Consider the following 18212-nt stretch of genomic DNA (forward strand, 5'->3'; position numbering starts at 1 on the left):
CACAGAATATATATATTTTCTGTTGGGTGGGAGAGAGAAGCAGCTTGGTTGACTTGAGCTCCAGCACCTTGCTTTTCTTCCTGCAGCTCTCTGGAAACACACAGACACATCCAAGCTGCTTTCTCAAACTGAAACCAAAAGCAGAAGTGAGCTCAGCTCCTCCTTGTGACATCACTTCACTAATATGATCAGCTTAATCTGTTAAAGGTTAATTTCTTAAAGGTACTCTAACATGACACTGGTTTCAGCTTTTCAAAAGAAATACTATTCGGCGCCAGTGTGAGCACTTGCTGAAGAGGCCGCTGAATGACGGGAGGCCATTGGATCTGGGGTAGCTCTTGTTAATTGTATAGAAATGGGGCTGAAGTGGTGATAATTGGTTTCTCACCTCGCTACGGCGAGATCCTGATTTCACCAAGGGGAATGGGCCGGTTGCATCGCAAACTGTTTGGCGCCTGGCGCGGATCTCGTTTTCGGCATTTCCCGCTGTTCAGCGGCCTCGTTCCTCTTAATCGAGAGCGCAACGAGGCCGGAGAATCGCGCCCATAGTCTATCGTGTCAGCCGTGGCTCAGTGGGCAGCTCTCTCACCTCTGAGTCAGAAGTGTGTGGGATCAAATCCCAGTCCAGAGACCTGAGGACAAAACTCCAATCCAACATTCCTGGTCCCAGCACTGAGGGAGTGCTGCACTGTCAGAACAGCGTTCTTTCAAATAAGATGTTAAACTGAGGCCCTGTCTGCCCCTCTCAGGTGGGTGTAAAAGTTCCCACAGCCACTATTTTGAAGAAGAGCAGGGGAGTTATCCCCGGTGTCCTGGTCAATATTTATCCCTCAATCAACATCACTAAAAACACATCATCTGCTCATTATCATTTGCTGTTTGTGGAAACTTTGGATACTAAGGGTCAATTTAGCGTGGCCAATCCACCTAAACTTTGCGCATCTTTGGACTATGAGAGGAAGCCAGAGCACCCGGAGGAAACTCAAGCAGACACAGGGAGAACATACAAACTCCACACATCTCTCATTACTTAGACATGAATACAACAGAACTGTTTGTTACTATCCCTTTATCTGATTCTATATAATCCCTTATTTATGGTTTCAAATGTTGAGGCTAATCAGAGTTTGAAGGTCTCTCTTGCCAGTACATTTATCCTCATTGCACATTCTTTACATACTCAGAAAGTGAGCATTACATTTTTACAGCAATTAAAACTGTCTTTTAACGTAACAATTGATTTATTAACTAACTCAATTAAAGCTCACTACTTATTCAATCATCTGTTTCTGACAGGCAGCTAATTAATACAGTAATCTTCAATTAATACATTTGGTTAATACAGGATACAGTAGTTCAAAAGAGACAGTTTTGTAGAATACAATAGCTTACTTTCTTACTAATTTTGATCAGATGGAACAATGAATCTTATTCTTGAGCCAGATTTTGGCAGTATATGATGACCCAGTAGCTTTTCAAAATTTTGGAATGAGTAGTTTAAACAATTTCCACTACTTCAGCAGTTTCTGGAAACATTTTGATTTATACAGTATTCATTTTTTAATTAGAAGTCCACTCATGTGCTAGAGTTTAACACAGCTTCCTTGACCTTGTTACTTATGGATGAAGATTATTTTTAAATTAAATTTTGTCACGAAGCATACCCATCGTTCCCCACATGACAGCAGTGACTACACTTCAAAAGCACTTCACTGGATGTAAAATGTGTTAGGAGATCCTGTGGTCATGAAAGGTGTCATAGAAATGTCAGTTTAGAAATAGTCCCCAGACTTGGACATATCATCCTCGGCCCACTCACAATGATCATTAATAAAGATTGAGTCGTAGTTTTGTGTAACAACCATGCCTTTCACTCCATTTCAAATACCTTGTGAAAAACCAAACATAGGATATTGTGAAATTACTTAATTTGAAACAGAACGAGTTATTCTGATTTGAGATTCACAGCCTGACAATTGTGCTGGAAGTAAATTCAACTATAGCTTTCAAAATGGAACTTGACACACTCTGGAAAGAAGTATAAACTTTCAGGGTACTGGGATTAATTAGATAGTTCATTCAAAGAGGCAGAATGGGGACGATGGGCAGAATGGCCTTCGCTCTCTGAAACCAATTTGCATTTAAAGAAATTGGTAAACATCTGGAGCCCATTCCCTACGATGGGGGTAGAAGCAGAGATGATGGAATGTTTCCAAAAGGAAATTGGATGGGGACCTGAGGGAAATAAAATGACAGGGATAGAACAAGGCGATGGTGAGATCTACAGAGAGCCAGCATGGACTCAATGGGCCCATTGGCCCCATTCACAACCCTAATTCCTGTTTGATCTAAAAAGAGAAAATTCAGATGCTCCAGTCTCTCCAACTCACTGAAGTCCGTCATCCCTGGTACCATTCTTGTAAATCTCCTCTGCACCCTCTCTTTTCCTCTTCACATTCCTATAGCAGCTTTTCCAGTCAGTTTTTATGTTTCTCACCAGTTTGCTCTCATATTCTATCTTCTCTTTATCAATTTCTTGATCCTCCTTTGCTGAATTCTAAAACAAGTTCCCAATCCTCAGGCTTACTACTATTTAACTTTCCTTGTTAGCAACGGTTGTATCACTTTTCCTGTTGGATTTCTGTTCCCAAAAAGAATCTATATTTGGTGTATATATGAGAAATGAGAGGCGCCAAAGTTCCGGCAAGGGGGAGGGAGAAAGTGAAATAGAGGGAGAGAGGGCCTCGTGCGAGGGACAATGTTGAGAAGGTGGACCCTTCATAGATAACCTCAGCCAGTACGACAGTTGAACCCCTGCTATTGGAATCACTCCACATCGTGAACCAGCCATCCAGCTAACTGACCCCCCTCCCCCCCCCCCCCCCCCCCCCCGGCAGATATATAATAATTCCTTAAATATTAGCTATTGCCTGTCTCCCATCATACCATTTAATGTGGTTTCCCAGTCCCCCTCAGACAACTTGCCCCTCATACCCTGATGGTGTTTCTCACAGAAGAAAACTCAGATAAATTAAACAAAAACATGTAACCACCAGGGCCCATCGTCATGGCAATGTGGTATAATTTGGGAGGATCCAAACAGAAATGCAAACTAAATATCGGCTCACTTCCAAACACCCCTTCACTCTGATCCTTGTGAAATTTGAAACAAGGAATTTGCAACAAGGCTCAAAGAGCGTCCGCCCACCGGAGGCAAAGCCATGAGACTGCCAAGTCCAGCAGAAAGAAACCCCACGGCCCTCCCCATTGACCAACTGTCAGAATGAACACAATGCCGTCCTGGATGTAATTGAAGCAGATACAATAACAGCAGAATCCAATCCCTGTAATCACTTGTGAACTTGTTGGTGTCTCAGCAGGTGTGATGAATCAAGCGTTCCCTTCCCTCACCGAGGGGTGATCGGCTTCTCCCCAGTGTGAACTCGCTGGTGTTTCTTCAGGCTGGATAACTGAGTGAATCCCTTCCCACACTGAGAGCAGGGGAATGGCCTCTCCCCAGTGTGAATTTGTTGGTGTGACTTCAGACTGGACAACTGAGTGAATGCCTTCCTACACTGAGTGCAGGTAAAAGGCTTCTCCCCAGTGTGAACTCGCTGGTGTATCCGCAGGTGGGATGAATCTCTGAATCCCTTCCCACACTGGGAGCAGGTCAACGGTTTCTCCCTGGTGTGCACTCGCTGATGTGTCCGCAGGGTAGATGAATCACTGAATCCCTTCTCACACACCATGCATATGAATGGCCTCCCTCCAGTGTGGACTCGCTGGCGTCTCCACAGGCTGGATAACTGAGTGAATCCCTTCCCACACTGAGAGCAGGGGAATGGCCTCTCCCCAGTGTGAACTCGCTGGTGTTTCTTCAGGCTGGATAACTCAGTGAATCCCTTCCCACACTGGGAGCAGGGGAATGGCCTCTCCCTGGTGTGAACTCGCTGATGTGATGTCAGACTGGAAAATTGAGTGAATCCTTTCCCACACTGAGAGCAGGTGAACGGCCTCTCCCCAGTGTGAACCCGCTGGTGTTTCTTCAGGCTGGAGAACTGAGCGAATCCCTTCTCACACTGAGAGCAGGTGAACGGCCTCTCCCCAGTGTGGCTGCGTCGATGAATCTCCAGCTGAGATGGGACACTATATGCCTTCCCACAATCCCCACATTTCCACGGTTTCTCCATGTTTTGGGTCTCCTTGTGTCTCTCCAGGTCAGAGAGACAATCAGTTGAAGCCTTGACCACACACAAACTGGTGAAGGGTTGGTTCAGCTCAGTGGCTAGACAGCTGGTTTATGATGCAGAACAAGGCCAGCAGCGCGGGTTCAATTCCCGTACCAGCTTACCCGAACAGGCGCCGGAATGTGGCGGCGAGGAGCTTTTCACAGTAACTTCATACTTGTGACAATAAAAGATTATTATTAAACACGAGTATGGTCTCTCCCCGCTGTGAATGGTGTGATGTCTTTTTCAGGCTGTGTAACAGGTTAAAGCTCTTTCCACAGTCAGTGCTCTGGAACACTCTCACTCGGGTGTGTCTGTCTCGGTGCTTTTCCAGTCACACTGATGGTTAAAATCTTTTGAAGCCGCCAGATTGGGCAAACATTTCTCCTTCTAGATTCAAAGGCCGATGATACTCAGATTCCAAGGTATCGAGTGACTCTGTAAGACCGAGACGTGATAATTGAGATTTCTGTCTGTAATTCCTCCTCTTGTAATATCTGTAAAAGGAGTTTACAAAAGTCAACACTCAGTACAGGATAGAAATTCAGATCCGAGAATTCTAGTTTCTATGGAACATTGCTTCCTCTCATTCCCCAATACCTCGTCTCCAATACCTATTCCCCAGACCTAGTCTCCAGGGAGCGGACTTGGAGGGACGGAGTTTCGGAGCTGTGACTGTAGGAAGGATGAGCTCGCTGACCACTGCACCCTGGTACAGGAGGCCATTCAAGCGGGGAGAGAAAGTGGTAGCTGACGGGGATTCTGTAATTAGGGAACTGATTCCCTTTGGAAGCAGGACCGAGAGTCCCACATGGTATGTTGCCTGCCTGGTGCCAGGGTGAGGGGCATCTCTAACCGGCTTGAAAGGATATTGGAGAGGGAGGGGGAGGATCCAGTTGTTGGGGTCCACATTGGGATAAACAATATCGGCAAGACTCGGAAAGAGGACCTGTTTGGGAATATCAGGAACTCGGAACAAAATTAAAGAACAGATCCTCAAGGGTTATAATCTCTGGATTATTCCCCAAGCCATGTGTAATTTGGCATAGGGACGAGAAAATTAGGGAAGTAAACACGTGGCTAAAGGAGTGGTGCAGGAAGGAAGGGTTCCATTTCATGGGGCACTGGCATCAGTATTGGGACAGGAGGGATCTGTACAGTTGGGACGGTCTCCACCTGAACCGATCTGGGACCAGTGTCCTCACGGAACGGATAGATAAGGAGGTAACAAGGACTTTAAACTAACAAATGGTGGGGGAGGGGAAGGTCTCAGGGGAACTCAATACAGTTCCAAAAACAAGTAGCAGGATGGTCTGGACTGGACAAATATACCGGTTATAAAGTTTACAGGAGGGACAGAGAATACAGCAGAGTGGGTGGAGTAGCCTTACTGATTAGAAATACTATCACCTCAATGGTGAGGATTGGATTTGTTAATTGTCATGTGTACCGGGATACAGTGAAAAGTATTATTCTGTGTACAGTTCAGACAGATCATTCCATACATGAGAACAATACATAGGGCAAACATAAATACACACGGCGCCTTCTCCTCCTCCAAAATAGCCCCGTAAACCACCAATACTATTCCTTCTCCAGTCCCCCTGTCGTCAGCACCACCTCCAGCAATGTGGAAGCCGGCTTTACTTCGAAGCTCTGTATCTCCTTTCTGGCAAAGTCTCGAATCTGCATGTATCTAAATATTTCCCCTTGCTCCAGCCCATACTTCGCTCCCAGTTCCTTCAGTCCCGCAATACGACCCCCAAGAAATAAATCTTTTCGTGCCCTAATTCCTTTCCAATCCCATCTCCGACAATTTCCAACCCCACTTCCCTATCTCAAATCTATGGTTATCCTCTCCTTTTTGAAGGAGAAAGTCGACATAGCTTTATTACAGGAAACTCATCTGGACGATGAGGAACACTTTAAATTGGGGTGGGATTAGGTGGGGCAGGTTTTTTCATCTCCTTTTCATCTACTTGATAGCAGGGGTGTTGCAATCCTTATTAATAAAAATATCTCTTTTAAGGTTGAAACCTGCACCAAGGACAAAGGAGGTAGATATGTGATCATTAGAGGTTCGGTGCATGGAGATATTGTTTCAATAATGAATGTTTATGGATCGCCAAATTACTCCCCGGAGGCCTTTGTGGATTTGCAGAGTTAGCTTCAACGAACTCTTTTGTGGTTGGTGACTTCAACTGTCCCTTAAATCCTCTGGTAGATAAGCTCCCGGTTACCAGGAAAGCCCCCCCCCCCCATGCTGCTAGGGCGTTGGCCTTTACTTGTGAGGAGGTGGGTTATGTGGATGTTTGGAGCACTTTGCACCTGAGGGGAGGAGATTTTACCTTCTTTCTAGTCCTAATCAATGTCACACTAGAATCAACGACATTTTTATGTCAAGGACGATCCTACACCTGGTGTCCTCTTGCACCGAAGTGGACATGGATTGTGGACCATTCCCCTGTTTCTCTGGAATTCTACTCGACGGTTCACCCCCAGGTCGAGAATGTGGACGGTTGCTGCCTCTCTGATAAGAGATATTTCATTTACTCTGCATTTTAAGAACGAGTTTGAGTTCTTCCTTTGGATTAACTTGACCCCTGGTATTCCCCCTCCATTTTATGGGAGACATGTAAAGTTTATGCTCGGATGCTGAAGAACCAGCAATGTCTGGGGGTTTGTTTCACGAAGGCCGAGCAGAATTATGAGGAGATCTCAAATAAGCTATTGCTGAAGGAGGTTAATGCGGCAAGAGTGGCTTTGGACTCCCTATTGATTCAGCAGGTTGAGAAAGGTTTGCGAGGCAGACGTTGTACGAGTTTGGGAATAAACTGAGCAAATACTTGACCTGTTGGACAAAGAAAAAGGCCGACATTGGAACAATTCCCTCTGTGTGACGTGGGGGAGGGAAAAGGGTTGTGAGGACATAGGAGATAAACAGGGATTTGGGGAATTCTATACAGGATTATAAAGTCTCTGAAGTCTGGTGAAGTGTTGTTGGATATGGAGCATTTATTCTCTTCCCTGAAGCTTACGGAGGCCTCAGAAAGCCAGTGTGAGCCTCTTAATGCTCCCCTTTCTAGGGAAGAGGTCTCAAAGGCCATGAAGGAGCTGCAGCCGGGTAAAGCCCCGGGACCGCAATGGCTGTGGGTGAGTTTTATCGGGCGCTTGAGGATTTGTTGTTGGACCCATTGATGGGTATGTATTGTCACTCTTTTGACTCAGGGATGCTGCCATCGACTCTTCGGGAGGCTACTATCTCTTTGATTCTGAAGGACCCAGAGGAGTGTGTCTCTTATTGGCCAATATCTCTTTTGAATCTTGACTTCAAATTACGATCTAAAGTTTTGGCGAGCAGGCTGGAGGACATCTTTCCAACAATCGTGTGGGGGCAGGGGGACCAGTCTGGGTTTATAAGGGGGAAGACTTTCCAGTAACAATGTTGGAAGGTTGCTGAATGTGATTCAGACTTTTCAGAAATACACAGTGGATGGGGTGGTGATCTCCTTCGATGCAGAGAAAGCTTTTGCTCGAGCCTCCATGAATGTCTTTAAGAGAGAGAGAGAGATCTGGACCAAGCTTTCCAGAGTCTGCACCCTCCCTGGATTCACTTCCTTTCCCTTCAGTTGCTGCAAGTCACCAATTGAAGGTGAGAATGAGAAAAGAAATGGAAAGGGGGAGAAAAGAAAGTGTTTTACTCACAGATGTTGCAGACAGGAGGATGTTTCAGTCTGTGTGAAGGTTAATCTCCATTCACACAAAGCCCGCACTGATTGCCTGGAGTACCACAGTCCTTCCGGTCATCCAATCTTTCCCATTGGTCAACGCTTCAGCAGGAAGGTCAGGGGTGAGATTTCCCTCGCACATGCGCATTCACTCCTCTCCCTCGGACATGCGCATCCCCGGGCCGGGGGGAGGGGAAATCACCGTGAGACTTCTCGGTCTGGCCGGAGCTGTCAGCCGGTTGCCTGGAAACCTTGTCTCGAGCAGGGGGAACAATAAGTGGGGCGGAGGAAGGTTGTTGGCCAATGGGAAGAGTTGGTGAACCGGAAGGACTCACTTCCACCATCCAATCAGCTCCCCCGTTGTTCGAACGTGGAAACTGGACAATGAGGAAAACTGGGGCCTCACACAGCTGTGAACTTCCTCTTGTCTCCAACATCTGTGAGTAAAACACTTTATTTTCTCCCTCTTTCCATTTCTTTTCTCATTCTGACCTTTAATTGGTCACCTGCAGCAACTGAAGGGAAAGGAAGTGAATCCAGGGAGGGTGCAGACTCTGCAAAGCTTGGCCCAGGTCTCTCTCTCTGTGAAAGACATTGACATCCTTTGTTCCCTCAGCTTCTCACATTTATTTGTCTGGGTAAAAGGATGGTCCCTTTCCTAATGGTCACCATTAAAGTGCTGGTTACTCCAGGTGATGGCTGACATTTAAGGGGACAGTAAATTAATACCAGACAGAGACATTTCTCGTGCTGTTATATGGTACACATTACAAAAATTATTTACGGTTCTGTAATAAAGTACAATCCAGTCATCTCTTCCCTTGGAGGGTTATTCATCTCTGGATTTCTCTTCCACAGGGACCAGTGGGGTGTGGGGGTCATTGAATATATTCACAGATGAGTTGGACAGATTTTTAATAAATTGTTATGTTTTAAATAATTTTTAAACACTGAATGCAACAGAATAACAAAACGAATCGTGGGCACAGAGTGGAACAAGAGATATTGCCAACATAAATCCAAGCAACACATTGCAGAATTAATTTGGAACAGGATATTTGAGAGACAAGAGCCTCAAGATGAAATACCAGATCAATTGAAGAACCAGTTAACAGGTTAAAGTAGTGAGTGGGGAAAGAGGGTAAGATTATATAACAATTCAGTTTGTAAACCCAAAAATTTCACAAACTGACTAACCGCATAATCAAATTAAAATGAATAACACAACATAGATGACATAGAACTCCTGTAGTGCAGAAGGCTATTCGCCCCTTCACATCTGCACTGAGACTCAGAAAGAGCATTTCACTGAGGCCCACTCCCCATCCTATCCTCGTAAGCCGGTGCATTGATCATGGTCGACCCACCTAACCTACACATCTTGGACACGAAGGGGCAAATTAGCGTGACCAATCCACTTTCGCTGCACATTTTGGACAGTGGGAGGAAACTGGAGCACCCGGAGGAAATACACAAAGACACAAGGAGAATATACAAACTCCACACAGACAGCCATCCAAGGATGGAATTGAACCTGGGTCCCTGGCACTGAAGTAGCAGTACTAACCACTGTGCCCTAAGTTAAATTGAATTCACTCATGGAAAGCCCAGGAGGAGCAAGTCAGTCAAATTGGAGGCTATGTATTTGAGATAGGAGTACCACACTTTACACAATGCATCAGACTCAGAATGAATTACAGACACTAAAAATTGAATGGAGATGCATTCCATAATCAGCCTATGCCAGTTTTGGATAGAGGGAGAACTGACTGGTCTGCTTCTGTATTGAGCTAGATAAATGTTGGCTCCATCCTAATCCAATCCCTTATGAACATAAGACGAGAGGCCAATTGATGAAGCCTGATTTTCGGGAGACCATCTTCTCCCTTTGCTCCTGGTGATTGGAGCTTAACAAACTTGACGCGAGGTTTATTTTTGTTCCAGGTGGAGTTATAGATGTTTACAGCTTGGAAACAGGCCCTTCAGCCCAGCTTTTCCATGTCGCCCAGTTTCTATCACTAAGCTAGTCCCACTTGCCAGCATTTGGCCCGTATCCCTCTGTACCCACCCTGCCCATGTAACTGTCTAACTGCTTGTTAAAGGACAAAATTGTACCCGTCTCTACCACTGACTATGGAAGCCATTCCAGATGCTCACCACCCTGTATGTAAAGAAACTTCTCCTCTGGTCTCTTTTGTATCTCTCTTCGCTCACCTTAAACCTATGCCTTCTAGTTCTAGACTCCTCCACCTTTGGGAAAATATGTTGACTATATACTTTATCTATGTTCCTCACTTTGTAGACTTCTATAAGGTCACACCTAAGCCTCCTACGCTCCAGGGAAAAATGTCCCAGCCTATCCATGTGCGGTCTCACCAATGTCTTGTCCAACTTCAATAAGAGATCACAACTCCTGTATTCAATATTCTAACCAATAAAACCGAGCATACTGACTGCCTTCTTCACCAGCCTGTCCACCTGCGACTCCACCTACAAGGAGCTCTGAACCTGGACTCCTAGATCTCTTTGTTCTGTAACTCTCCCCAACTCCCTACCATTAACTGAGTAGGTCCTGGCCTGATTTGATTAATTTCCCAAACAACTCTGGTCGACAGCAGTATAGGCAGCATTTGCAGAGGGTACAACAGTCTGGGCACACATTCATTTTAATGAAGGCAATCCTCCCTCACCATGAAATCGGAAGAGCCAACCACCAGGCAAGGTCCCACCTAATAGTCATCATCAGCTGTGGAAAGTTGACCTCACATAGCTGCCTAAAAGAGGGGCCATTGACATCCCCAGGTTTGGAGGGAGTGGGGGGGGGGGGGGGGGTGGGTGTGCACCTGAAGGGGAAGTTAGCAAGAGGAGGAGAGGAGGGGGATTACCCCTCAACCCCTCCCCACGGGCATGGCCTCCGACTCAGCAAAATTGATCTTGATACGAGAGTAGCCACTAAATCTATCCACTGCTCCAATAATGTCCAGGACTGAAACACTGGGCTTCAACACAAACAGCAGCCTGTCATCTGCACACAGAGTGATCTTGTGCTGCCTCACCCCACCCTCCAGGCTCGATATCAGAGGATCCAATCTAATATCCTCCGGCAAGGGCTCAGTGGCCAACGCAAACAGCAAGGGGGACAGAGGGCAGCCCTGTCTAGTCCCTCTCTGAAGCTTAAAATTTGACATCCTTATACCATTGGTGAGCACCGCCGCTGCCGGTCTGTGATATAACAATTGAATCCACTCAATATAATCCTCACCCAACCCGAAGCCTCACAGCGGATACGCCAGATAATTCCACTCAACTCGAGCAAAAGCTTTCTCTGCATCGAAGGAGATCACCAGCCCATTCAATGCATATTTCTGAAAAGCCTGAATCACATTCAGCAACCTTCCAACATTGTTACTGGAAACTCTTCCCCGTATAAACCCAGTCTGGTCCTCCCGCACGATTGTCGGAAGGATGTCCGCCAGCCTTCTCGCCAAAACATAAGATCGCAGTTTCAAGTCAACATTCAAAAGAGAGATTTGGCAATAAGAGGCCCACTCCTCTGGGTCCTTGCCCACCTTCAGAATCAAAGAGATATTAGCCTCACAAAGAGTCAGTGGCAGCATCCCCGAGTCAAAAGAGTGACAATACAGATCCACCAACGGATCCAATAACAAATCCTCAAACCCCCGATAAAATTCACACCCACAGCCACCTGGTCCCGGGGCTTTACCTGGCTGCAACTCCTTCACGGCCTTTGACACTTCTCCCCAAGAAAAAGGAGCATTAAGATTTTCTGAGGCCTCCAGAAGCTTCAGGGAAGAGAGAAAATGCTCCACACCCACCAACACATCACCAGACTGCTTAGACTTGTGTAATCCCGCATAGAATTCCCAAAATCCCTGTTTATCTCCTCCGTCTTCATGACCCTTTTCCATCCCCCAAGCCACACAGAGGGATTCGGTCGAAGGTAGGCCTTTTTCTTTGTCAAACAGGCAAGTATTTGCTCGGCTTATTCCCAAACTCGAAAACTTCGACCTCACAAACGTTCAACTTTTCTCGGCCTGCTGAGTCAACAGGGAGTCCAAAGCCACTCTTGCTGCGTTAACCTCCTTCAGCAATAGCTTACTCGGGCCCTCCATATGATTCTCCTCCACCTTCGCCAAACAAACCTCCAGAAGCCGCTGGTTCTCCAGCATCCTGCACCTTTTATTAGCAGTGTGAGAAATGATCAGCCCTGAGCATAAACTTTACACGTCTCCCACAAAATGGAGAGGGAAATCCCAGGAGTCGAGTTAACCAAAAGGAAGAACTCAAACTCTTCCTGAAAGTGCATAATAAATGAATTCGGGGAGGCTCCAAACCTCCACGTTCTCGACCTGGGGGTGAGCCCTCGAGCAGAAACTCCAGACAAACTGGGGAAGGTCTGCGATTACGATGCTCCCTGTGATGCAAGTGGACACCAGGTGTAGGATCGTCCTCGGCACAAAAAAGTTGTCGATTCTAGTCTGACATTGCTGTGGGGCTGGAAAGAAGGTAAAATCTCTGCTCCTCGGGTACAAAGTTCTCTAAACATCCACATAACCCACCTCCTCACTGTTATGATCCCGGACCAGACCCCAACAGTGGCTCGGATACTGGACACAAACCCTAATATTTTATTTGTGTTTTGTCAGACTGTGAGGAAAGGATACCTCACTCCAGGAGTGATTTTACAAAAAATAGGGCCATGCTGTATGAAAACAAACTTTATTACTGACACAATATTAAAATAAATTTAACACCACACCAGGAAACCGCTGACAATTAGCCCTTAAACAATGCTAATCAATACAGTGAATACAGTAACCCTTAACTGCTACCTTTATTCCCACTCGAACAACAAAAACACCATCTCAGCTCTCAATCCACTGTTAAACACAGTTAGCCCTCAGCAATACCTGCTTTACGCAGATATTCTTTGAGAGAGATCTTGTGTCACCGCTTTAAAGACAAGGTCTCAATCCTGTCAGAACCATGAAGAAACTTGGGAAGTTGTTTCAGCTTAGACCATAGACCATGGAATTTACAGTGCAGAAGGAGGCCATTCGCCCCATCGAGTCTGCACCTGCCCTTACAAAGAGCACCCTACTCCAGCCTACGTATCTACACTATCAGCATAACCCCCACTTAACCTTTTTGGGCACGAAGAGCAATTTAGCATGGCCAATCCACCTAAACCGCACATCTTTGGATGGTGGGAGGAAACCGGAGCACCTGGAGGAAACCCATGCAGCCACAGGGAGAATGTGCAGACTCCGCACCGACAGTGACCCAGCCGGAAATCGAACCTGGGACCCTGGAGGTGTGAAGCAATTATGCTAACCACTATGCTACCTACTGCCTACGTGAGCTTGTTTCAGCTCACCTTCTGAACTGCTTGGAAAGAAACTGCGAATCTAGCTCCAGACTGAACTGAGATGCTTGACCTCTGCTCATATCTTGAACTAATTCTCAACTAAAACACTTCTTGCATGCCAAACGCCTGATACCGTGGCTCCTCCCAGAACTGACATCATCTTACCAAGCTGAAATCTAATTAACTCCACAGGGAATACCCTTCATCAAAACAACTTACCATGAGCCCACATGTTTATGATGCTTTAATTGCACCTCTGGCTCCAGAACCTAGTTGTCTTTCAAACTAGGATTTCTTTTAGAAACATGGCTGCAGCAGTCACACACACTAACTCAGGCTTTTAGCCCTTACTGCGCCAAATACCTAGAGTACAAAAACTCTGAAATTCCTACAGTCATCAAATTAAAAGCCAAGGCCAACGCCCAAGCCTGCAGCGTGGGGATGTTGGTGGTAACCGGGAGCTTATCTACCAGAGGATTTCAGTGGCAGTTGAAGTCACCAACCACAAAAGAGTTAATTGAAGCTAACTCTGCAAAATCCTTTATGATGAACTCCGGGGAGTAATCCGGGGATCCAGAAACATTCATTATTGAAACAACACCTCCATTCACCGAACCTCTAATGATCACATATCCACCTTCTTTGTCCTTGGAGCAGGTTTCAACCTTAAAAGTGATATTTTTATTAATAAGCATTGCCACACTCTTGCTGCTTGACGAAACGGAGGCAAAAAACGTGACCCACCCAATCCCGCCTCAATTTAAAGTATTCCTCATCATCCATCATCTTGTGGGCAGCACGGTAGCACAAGTGGATAGCACTGTGGCTTCACAGCGCCAGGGTCCCAGGTTCGATTCCCCGCTGGGTCACTGTCTGTGCGGAGTCTGCACGTTCTCCCCGTGTCTGCGTGGGTTTCCTCCGGGTGCTCCGGTTTCCTCCCACAGTCCAAAGACGTGCAGGTTAGGTGGATTGGCCATGCTAAAAAAATTGCCCGTAGTGCAATTGGGAGGGGTTATTGGGTTGCGGGGATAGGGTGGAAGTGAGGGATTAATGTGGGTCGGTGCAGACTCGATGGGCCGAATGGCCTCCTTCTGCACTGTATGTTCTATGTAATCTATGTAATCCAGATGAGTTTCCTATAATAAACCTATGTCGACTTTCTCCTTAAGTAAGGAGAGGATCTTTTTCCTTCTGATAGGGTGATGGATGCCCCGTACATTCCCTGGGAAAATTTGCAGATTAACTGCCGCCGTTAGTCAGACGACAGAGAGAACAGGAACAGATTTTCACACCACAATCGAGCGTGCGCCATTACGTCCTCCTCCAACTCACTTTGCACCAGAGGCACCAAAGTCTCCCCAAACTGCTCCTTTCACAGATAAAAGCCCCATCTGTACCAGAGTAGGATAAAGTCAACAACACATAAACCCTTCCATAATAACAAAAATACAAAAGAATCACCACCACAATAGATCCAAGGGGACATTCCTCAATAAGACTGAGGACCCGGAGGATTAACCCCACGGCCAGACTGTCGTTACCCTCAGGACACCTTCTCCAAAATGAGGAGAAGAAAAGGGCTAACAAGGGAATGGGGATCGAATGTCCCTCCCGCATTTTATACCCACCTGTGAAGACCTGCATCCACCACCACCCACCCTTCAGCAATGGCCCCACTCGGTTCTGCCATGATTAACGCTCGGATAATAGAAGAAAGACGGCGGATAATAAGCATATGGCACATCTACCATAACTGAGATAAGATAATCCGAGTCCCTGGGACACTCGAGGAGAAGAAGAAGACATTCAATCGGCTCTCTCAGAATAACAACTCCCTTCAACAGGATAAAAGATAACAAATTCAGACAACAAAACAGTGATAAGGAAAGAGTCTAGATTAGAGCCTGAGTTAGTCTGAGCTGCAAACCATCCCTCCAAATCCTTGTGCTTCGTGGATTTAATGAAGGCCAAGGCAGTAGTTGGATTATTGAAAGACTTGACGGAGTTGTCAATATAATTTTCAGGGTCACAGGATAAAGCAACATAGTTCCCTTCAAACTTCATCAAAGTCTCGATGCTTCGTTTGCGTTGCTGTTGAAAAATCCTGGAATAAGGAAAATCCTCATTCCTTATGGAGCCACGTCCCACCTCACCTTACCTGTCTCCAGGACCCTCTGGTGATCTTTCAAGTTGTGGAAGTGAAGGGTTACAGGCCTGGGATGAAAACTATCCCTGGGCCTCAAAGACAGGATCCAATGCCCTTTCTAATTTGAAACACCCAGGCTTCACATCCAGCTTGAGAAAACGTGGCAGCCGGTCCTTGAAGAACCTAACGGGAGCCTCACCCTCCACACCTTCTGGCAGGCCGACGACTCGGATGTTCTTTCTCTGACCCTCTGTTCTCCAAGTTCGCCAGGCTTCCCCCACGCCACTCAGCTGGTTCTCCAAGGATTGAATTCTTGCCTCCGCCGAGGAGGCATCTTGCTCAATGTTCAGGATTTTCTCCTCCGCATCATCGAGCCTCTTCATGGTGTTTTACAGCTCGGCTTCATGAGCTCACAGATATTGAGTCAGCACACCCAGCCTCTGGTCAATAACACGGAGAATGTCGCTGACATAGACCGACCAATGATCCCACAGAATAAATGAGCAGGTTCGATGGGCCGAATGGCCAACTGCAGCTCCTATTTGTTATGATCTCTGTGCCCAGGACAGGAAGCAGTGAGCATGGATCTGTCAATCAGCCTGAATCAGCACCGTCAGGAGAATTGGGAGGGTGAATATTAGATGCAGCAGAGTGAGAATGGAGGGAGGGTGTGTGGGATGGAGATTTACTAATTTTGAGGAATGAGAGAGGAAAGAATGTTCTCGAGGAACTAGAATTGTCTGTTCTGAATTTCTATCCTGTACTGACAGTGATGTCTTTTGTGAATTGTTTTGACAGGATATTTGAAGAGGAGGAATTACAGACAGAAATCTCAAACGTCACGTCTCGATCTGGCTGAGTCTCAATTCCTTGGAACTGGATATCACTGGACTTTGAATCTAGAAGGAGAAATGTTTGCCCAATCTGTCGGCTTCAAAAGGTTTTAACCATCATTGTGACTGGAAAAGCACCGAGACACACGCACCTGAGTGAGAGTGTTCCAGAGCACTGACAGTGGAAAGAGCTTTAACCAGTTACACAGCCTGAAAAGACATCACACATTTACAGCGGGGAGAGACCGTACACGTGTTCTGTGTGTGGACGAGGCTTCAACTGATAGTTAGACCTGGAGAGTCACAAGGACACCCAAAACATGGAGAAACCGTGGAAATGTGGGGACTGTGGGAAGGGATTCAAATTCCCATCTCAGCTGGAAGCTCATCGACGCAGTCACACTGGGGAGAGGCCGTTCACCTGCTCGGTGTGTTGGAAGGGATTCATTCAGTTATCCGCCCTGAAGTCACACCAGCGAGTTCACACCGGGGAGAGGCCGTTCACCTGCTCTCAATGTGGGAAGGGATTCACTGAGTTATCCAGCCTGCGGAAACACCAGCAAGTTCACATTGGGAAGAGGTTGTTCACCTGCTCTCAGTGTGGGAACAGATTCATTGAGTTATCCAGCCTGCGGAAACACCAGCGAGTTCACACTGGGGAGAGGCTGTTCACCTGCTCTCAGTGTGAGAAGGGATTCACTCAAACATCCGACCTGCGGGCACACCAACGTGTTCACACTGGGGAGTGGCCGTTCACCTGCTCTCAGTGTGAGAAGGGATTCACTCAGTTATCCAGCCTGCAGAGACACCAGCGAGTTCACACTGGGGAGAGGCCGTTCACCTGCTCTCAATGTGAGAAGGGATTCACTACTTCATCGAACCTGCTGACACATCAGCGAGTTCACACTGGGGTGAGGCCGTTCACCTGCTCTCAGTGTGAGAAGGGATTCACTCAGTTATCCAACCTGCAGAGACACCAGCGATTTCACACTGGGGAGAAGCCGTTCACCTGCTCTCAGTGTGAGAAGGGATTCACTCAGTTATCCAGCCTGCAGAGTCACCAGCGATTTCACACTGGGGAGAAGCTGTTCACCTGCTCTCAGTGTGAGAGGGGATTCACTACTTCATCGCACCTGCTGACACACCAGCGAGTGCACACTGGGGAGAGGCCGTTCACCTGCTCTCAGTGTGAGAAGGGATTCACTCAGTTATCCAGCCTGCAGAGACACAAGCGAATTCACACTGGGGAGAGGCCGTTCACCTGCTCTCAGTGTGAGAAGGGATTCACTCAGTTATCCAGCCTGCAGACACACCAGCGAATTCACACTGGGGAGAGGCCGTTCACCTGCTCTCAGTGTGAGAAGGGATTCACTTGGTTATCCAACCTGCAGAGACACCAGCGAGTTCACACAGGGGAGAAGGCGTTAACCTGCTCTGAGTGAGAGAAGGGATTCAGATATCCATACACCCTGCGGGATCACGAGTGAGTTCACACCTGGAAGAGGCCATTCACCTGCTCTGAGCAGGGGAGACATTCAATGATCCGTCCCAACTACCGAGACACTAGCGAGTTAATTCTGGGGAGAGACCATTCATCTGCTCTCAATGTGGGGAGGGGGTTTGTGATTCATCACACCTGTTGTGACTCCAACAAGTTCACAATAAATTACAGATGTTGGCTCCGTTGTTATTGTTTCTGTTCTCACTGACATCCAGGACTGCATTTTGTTCATTCTGACATCTAGTGAATGGTGATGATTGGAGGGTTTCTTTCTGCTGGACTGGCCGGTCTAACACCTCTGCCTCCGGTGGGCTGACCATTTTTAAGGCTAGTTGCGATTACCTGGTTCCATGTGTGACGAGGAGCACAGAATGAAAAGGTGTTTG

The 18212-nt window shown here is 46.8% G+C and overlaps 2 protein-coding genes across 2 annotated transcripts; one reads left to right on the forward strand and one right to left on the reverse strand.

Moving 5' to 3' along the window:
* Positions 1-2893: 2893 nt before the first annotated feature.
* Positions 2894-8228, reverse strand: LOC140421763 (uncharacterized). The gene is made up of 2 exons (XM_072506624.1): positions 7935-8228; positions 2894-4726 (listed from the first exon to the last, which is right to left on the reverse strand). The coding sequence occupies exon 2, from the start codon at positions 4188-4190 to the stop codon at positions 3408-3410; it is 783 nt and encodes a 260-aa protein (XP_072362725.1). The 5' UTR covers positions 4191-4726; positions 7935-8228; the 3' UTR covers positions 2894-3407.
* Positions 8145-18010, forward strand: LOC140421753 (uncharacterized). The gene is made up of 2 exons (XM_072506605.1): positions 8145-8396; positions 16291-18010. Exon 2 carries the CDS (start codon positions 16646-16648, stop codon positions 17765-17767), a length of 1122 nt encoding a protein of 373 aa, XP_072362706.1. The 5' UTR covers positions 8145-8396; positions 16291-16645; the 3' UTR covers positions 17768-18010.
* Positions 18011-18212: the final 202 nt, after the last annotated feature.

The sequence above is a fragment of the Scyliorhinus torazame genome, chromosome 5 (genome assembly GCF_047496885.1).
Source record: "Scyliorhinus torazame isolate Kashiwa2021f chromosome 5, sScyTor2.1, whole genome shotgun sequence".
Lineage (NCBI taxonomy): Eukaryota > Metazoa > Chordata > Chondrichthyes > Carcharhiniformes > Scyliorhinidae > Scyliorhinus > Scyliorhinus torazame.

Excerpts from the sequence above, each read along its gene's own strand:
- LOC140421763 (XM_072506624.1), bottom strand. The coding sequence starts at position 4,190 with ATGGAGAAACCGTGGAAATGTGGGGATTGTGGGAAGGCATATAGTGTC.
- LOC140421753 (XM_072506605.1), top strand. The coding sequence starts at position 16,646 with ATGGAGAAACCGTGGAAATGTGGGGACTGTGGGAAGGGATTCAAATTC.